The sequence below is a fragment of the Cyclospora cayetanensis genome, unplaced genomic scaffold (genome assembly GCF_002999335.1).
Source record: "Cyclospora cayetanensis isolate NF1_C8 unplaced genomic scaffold, CcayRef3 CcayRef3_contig_265, whole genome shotgun sequence".
Classification (NCBI taxonomy): domain Eukaryota; phylum Apicomplexa; class Conoidasida; order Eucoccidiorida; family Eimeriidae; genus Cyclospora; species Cyclospora cayetanensis.
Genome location: NW_020312220.1, coordinates 24377 through 30376, shown reverse-complemented (window position 1 = coordinate 30376; position 6000 = coordinate 24377). Strand labels below are relative to the sequence as shown.

At 57.0% G+C, this 6000-nt stretch overlaps 1 protein-coding gene across 1 annotated transcript; it reads right to left on the bottom strand.

Moving 5' to 3' along the window:
- Window positions 1–221: 221 nt before the first annotated feature.
- LOC34621509 (histone-lysine N-methyltransferase 2D) lies at window positions 222–4863 on the bottom strand. The gene is made up of 8 exons (XM_026338482.1): window positions 4339–4863; window positions 3970–4166; window positions 3620–3764; window positions 3111–3330; window positions 1424–2775; window positions 1109–1267; window positions 487–763; window positions 222–334 (listed from the first exon to the last, which is right to left on the bottom strand). Exons 1-8 carry the CDS (start codon window positions 4861–4863, stop codon window positions 222–224), a joined length of 2988 nt encoding a protein of 995 aa, XP_026194267.1.
- Window positions 4864–6000: the final 1137 nt, after the last annotated feature.

The window sequence follows — 6000 nt, the reverse complement described above, 5'->3', positions numbered from 1 at the left end:
CCGCCGTCTCCTCCTTTGAGTACAGAAGGAAGGCTGGAGGGCATTGGGGATCGCCTTTTCTGGAGTCTGTCATCTCGCCTTGACAGCGCAGCAGAGACTGCAAGAAAAACAGGAAGGCTTCCTCGTCGCTTCGGGTTCGCTCACGTGCGTAGAGTTGCTGCACCTGCACTGGACGCCACTGCAAGGACGAGGAGGCGAAGAAGAAAAGGCCTCCTTCGTTTTCAGCCGTCGCCGTTGTTGCGTGCTGCAGCGACGAGCCGCCGGAAGGCAGCAAAAATTTCAGCAGACGTTCGCACCGCGTTAAGGCCGCTGCGTAGAGGAGCTGGAGCTGCCGCTGCACGAAGGACCGAAACACAGGCGCACATTGCGTCTGCCTCTCCTCCTCCGACGCTGCTGCTGCCGCTGCTGCGGCAGAAGGCCGCTTGCCGCCGCGTCTCTTCTCTTGCGTCGGCGACTGCAGCAGCAGCGCAGGAGGCGCTAGATCACCAGCTAGCTGCGGCTGTGACGGGCTTGAGTCCTCTGCCTCTCCAGACGATCCTGAAGGCCAAATCGCACTCTTGCCGCAAGCTGGAGATGCTTTTTCTGAGGATTTTTTCCTATCGATCCCCCCCACCGTGGCCGGTTGAGCGGCAGCCCGCCAACGCAGAGCTCCGCGTGCGCCTTGCGCGGTGTCTAAACGCTCCGTCGTAGCTCCAGCAGCCGATCCATGACGAAACCTGCCGCGCGACTGAGACTGCTGCTGAGACTGCTTCTTCTTCCGGAGCTGCATCCTCGCAAAAGAGGCCGCTGGACAAGAGGACACACGCCACGCCTCCATGAGGCGGCAGACGCGAAAGCGCAGATCGCATGGATGCAGCGAAGTGCTGCGGCTGCCAGACCCTAAGCCGCTGTCTGCCGCCACGGGTGTCAGGAGGCAACGCAGTGTGTTGCTGCTCGCGCTTGGCAACTCGATGGACACTCGAGTGAGCTGGAGCAGCTGCAGCAACACGTCCTCGTTAGATCTCTGCAGCAACGGACTCGGAGACAGCCACTGCAGCGCCGCATGCAGCCGATTCCGGATGGGAAGAACGTCAAGGCGTGCTGCAGCAGCCTTTCGCTGGCTGCCTACTGCAAGGCACTGCCTCCATTCCTCTAATGTCAGCGAGAAAGGATGGCAAGGACCAAGCAAATCAACCGTCGAGACACGCGCAGGTGTAACGGAGTCCGCATGAGCGAACTGAGAGCCCGGCTGCTGTGGCTGTTGTGGCTGCTGCTGCTGCTGTTGCCGCTCTGTGTCTTTGGCGTGCATGCCTGTCGCATGCTTAAATGACATAGCACGCGTCAGAGATTTCCGCTGCTTCCGAAGGAGGCATCCAGGAGCTCCTATTGAGCCTTGAGGCAGGAGCTCTGCTGTGGAATCCCGTTCTGCCACAGCGTCTATGGCCTGTTGCTGTTGCAGTTGTTGTTGTTGCTGCTGTTGCTGCTGTTGTTGCTGCTGTTGTTGTTGCTGTTGTTGTTGCAGTTGTTGTTGTTGGTGTTGCTGTTGTTGCGTCTCACTGCCATGCAGTGCTCCGAGTTTGAAAGACATGGCTCGCGCTAATGAATTTCGTGGAGGCCGCATCTGTCGAGATGCAGCAGCAGCAGCAGCAGAAGCAGATGCTGCAGCAAGCTGCATGTTTTCCCTCGGGGGGCGTTTGAGCCTGTCGGTGGCAGCGGCAGCGAGCATTGCCTCCCCTTCATCTGCTAGCAAGGCTGCTGCCTCGGCATACTGAGCGTGGTGATAGGCTGCAAGCAGCACAAGTTCGTAAGCCAGCATTTGCAGATCCGCTTCCTTCCAGTCCAGGAGACAGCTCGGCGTGCCGCTATCGGCCTTCTCCTGCTGCTGCTGCTGTCGCCTGCTTGAGAGGAGCTGATGCTGCACCAGGTGTACAGACATTCGACTTGTTCGGTTGCTGCGAGAAGCGCCTGGCTTGGAATCGCTAGCCGGAGCAGCAGCAGCAGCAGCGGTGGAGGCAAGACGGCAGCAGCGCACCAGAAAGGCTGGCAAGGCAGCGTCAGCAGCAGACTCAATAGCCGCAGCAAGCGACGCGGCAAAGCTGTGGTCACTCCAGTGCAACTCGCTTCCTCGCGAGGAACCTTCCCCCCCTCCAAAGCCAAAGGCAGCCGAAGGCGATGCGCTGCATCCCTCCCCGCTCCCTGAAAGCTGCTGCTCATGATGCTGCTGCTGCTTTGGCTTGTAGCCGCTATCCCACGTGCTAGGCAAAGAAAGAGGGGTCAAAGAGAGAAGAAACGCCTCATACCTCGACTGTACATCCACCCACACCATTTCTATTGGTCGACGGACACTCGAATTTCCTGCAGCGGGAGGGCTTGCATCAGAGGGGGCCCCCCAGGGGGCCCCCTCGGCATTGCCTGCATTGATTGCGGAGAGCTGCAGAGCCGTGCTGGTGGCAACATCGCCACCGTTAGCCCTCCCGTGCAGCTCCCCTTGCTCCCCCCCCTGGTGCTGACCATGACCATGATGCTGCTGCTGCTGCTGTTGCTGCTGGCACTGTGTTGCGTCCTCGCTCGCGTCGTCTGCCAGGTGTATCGTCACTTGCTTCCTCGGCTTCCGCCGTGCCTCCCGTAGATCCTCCGAAGCGGCAACAGCCCCTTCCTCCTTCTTCTGCTGCCGCTTCAGCTCCTCTATCTCCTTCTGCTGCTTCTCGTTTTGCCTGTGCAGGAGGTCTCTCTCCGCCAGCGTCTCCTGGAGCTTCTTCTCCTGATGCAGCAACAGGTTCCTCAGAGTGGCTTCGCCTAATACACGCCATGCACAGCCCGCAAAAGCACAGACAACAGGTGCTGCCCCAGTGAAAAACTCAATACTGCACTCACCGCACTCCAAGTGTGGTTCGCTTACAAACACACAAACACACAGCCGCCTCTCCTAGCTCCCCAACCTCGAATCGGGAAGGCGACCTCAAAGCCGGACGGCTGCGACAACCTCCCGCATTTACATCACCCCTCAAAGTCTACCACGCATGTCAGAGCCACCGGGTGTCGGTAACACACTGCTACGCGATTTATTTGCACGACTCCTTTGCATGCGGCAGGCAGGCCGAAGGCTGCATGCTTTGTATCTACGGCCCTACTTGTCTGCTTCTGCGAGGCACCCAGAGCACCCGAATTCTGCCTATACAGCCAAGACATGAGATCCTCTGCCGCTCCAAGGGGCAACACGTCCTCCTCCGCCTCCACCAAAAAGCTGCCAGCAGCGCTTGCAGCGGCTACTTCCGCCGCCGCAAAGAGTTGCAGGTCCTTGACATAGTGCAAGACAAACCCCGTGCTACGCTGCTGCGACGTCAGCGCTGCCTGCGCGTGTCGGAGGAAAACAAGCAGGCAGCGCAACACAACACAGAGAGCAGCAAGACGCATTAGCCCCTCCCCCTCGCGAATGGAGTCTGTGAAGTCTGCCGCGTGCGCGTGGATCCCCCCTCCTGCCCCTCCTCCTGCGGACTCTATAACGACACGCGAGTCGCGAAGAGCAGTGTTTTATGCCAATGGCAAAGGCATAAAACGCGCAATGACACGGATGCATGCAGCCCAGCGTTCATCCAAATGAACGCTGGGCTGCACGCATCCGTGTTAAGGCTGCAAGTACCTTTCCCGCAGCTCGCATGGACTGCAATACTGCAGTGGAAACGCGTCGGTGATGTTCTTCAGCCTTCTGACTGCCAGCCTTAGACCACTGCTCGCTATTCCCCGCCATCAGCAGCCGTGCACCACCCTGCAGCCTCAAGGGGGTCCTGAGGCAGCAGGCAGCAACACAGGGTGCCAGGCAAGCAATCAACGCTTGGAAAAAGCACGATCCGAAGACCATTCATGGCCTCACCAGCCCCCGCAAATCAGTAGCTCGACTTTTGCCAAGCTCTAAAAGTGCATTGAGCCTGCGGAAAGGGTGGCACAGCGGCAGCGGCGGGGGAGGAAAACGCCTGCCCTTTGTGCACGCACAGGGGGTGCGGAGCTAAAGAGGCAGAATCCTGAGGCTGCTTCGCTGCGTCTGCAGCCAAGGACTGCTGCAAGGCTTCCTGGGCAGCGACTTTCAGCCGCGAGGCGCGAGAAATTCGTTCTGTCGCCTTTTGTTCCAACGAGGAATTCACAAAAGAGCCGAACAAACTCTTGAGCTCCTGCAAACTCGCCTCCGCCTTCTGCAGCAGCCAGATGCACATGAACGCATACAGTGCGCACAGCTCAAAAGTATATGTGCACATGCAGGTAGAGGCACGTAGCACATATCATGGGCAACAAACAGCGACTACCAAAAACACCGACTGGCCCCCCTATTGTGAGCCTCCCCGACCCAGTAGGGGGTCGTCTCACCGTCAGTTCCTCCTCGGCAAGTTGCAGCCGCCTTGCTGCCTTCTGCACATCTCCTCCTCGAGCAAGTTCCCCCAAAATGTGCTTGTTGGGGAAGCCAGGAGGGCCTGCAGCATCTGCAGCGCGAGCCAGCGGCTCTAACGCCTGGTTTACAGGCTGAATAACTCCGATTTTCAAGGCAGACGCGAAGCGCTCTGCCTCAGCTCCAGCCTCCGAGCACAGGAGCAGCAAACTGTTAAGGGCGTCCCTTGCCCCCCCACCCGCAGCGGACTCGCAAGTCACTGCATTGCCACGCGAATTCCCAGTTTCACTCTGGTGGCAGATGTCGAGAGCTGCCGCTGCACTGAGCCCTCGTTTGTGCACGGCCGAAAGGTCTTCTGCAAAGCGCTGGACTGCTTCGGCAACCTCCGAATGAACCCAAAGCCACGCGGCAGCAGCGCGTGCCTCGTCACACATCTTCCTCTGACTGGGGGAGCAGGCTGGTGTGGGGGCAGCGGCAGGCATGCCGCCACCCCAGTTGCCGTTCATCTTGAGCTACGCTGGAGGCGCCGTCATCTTTGAATACAAGATGGGTGGACTCCTACGAACAGAACTGCAGGCACTGGGGAGACGGAGGGATAATACACATTTGGCCCCTTGTCGGTACACATAAAGAGAAATCGCGTTAATCGACCCTTCGAAGTAGCCGCAGGGACTGCTGCTCCCTGTGAGAACACTAGACACTGATCCAGTAGCACGAGCACGCCATTTTAGAAAGAGGTTCAGCACTAGAGGCAGCAACCAACCGTGAGGCATGAGGCGGCATAACTTACGTGGAAAAGAGGGCCCCCTGCAAAATCTCGAACGGTAATGAAAACGAAATGGCGTTTTCAGGAAGCGATAAGAAAGAGATGCACGCAATGCATGTATCTTACTTTCCAAAGGGACACCCAGCCATTACAGGTATCCAAGCAGACTCGCTCCGCAGCCCGGCAGACGACACATGATTATCCAGGCATAAATTATTCATAGCTACGCAGCTCGGAACGTCGCTCATTTTAAAACAATTAGTTATAAGGGGGCTTCGAGTGGGATTGAATGTTTGGCAGAGTTTCGCATTTTTACATGCAACCCAATGAAAATCACTGCGTAGCAGGTCAACGAGACGGCAGTCTTATCCCTTCACCCTTCTAGCTTTGTTCCACTTAATTTGTGGTTCGTGTGAATACAATCATTATTCATTTCATAAGACTAAAACTAGGAGGAACACATCCCGGATCCATAAAGCACCACTGTCAGCGAGGGGGCGTGGCATATCATCGTGCTCCATCTACATTGAGGAACCCTCACAAGCTCAGCCTTATCTACTTTGGCCATAGCATGGATCCTGCTGATATAATTGTCGTGGCAGTTCCCTAACCCAATAGTACAAGACACTGTACATTAGCTCTTTGCCCATTAGGTTCTGTTCATCCCAACGTGCAAGCCGCAAAGCACTGAAAAACTGAAAACTCGGGCTTTCAGCAGCGTTGACAAAGATTGTAGGTACTATTCATCTCTGGTATGCTGTATAAGAAGCGAAAAGCTTTTGAAACCCTTGAGCTGGCACTTCAAAACCAAAAACAGCGTATCCCCCCTTAGATAAACACGTTTTCGTTCAGTACTACTCCCGCGCCAAGTTTACTG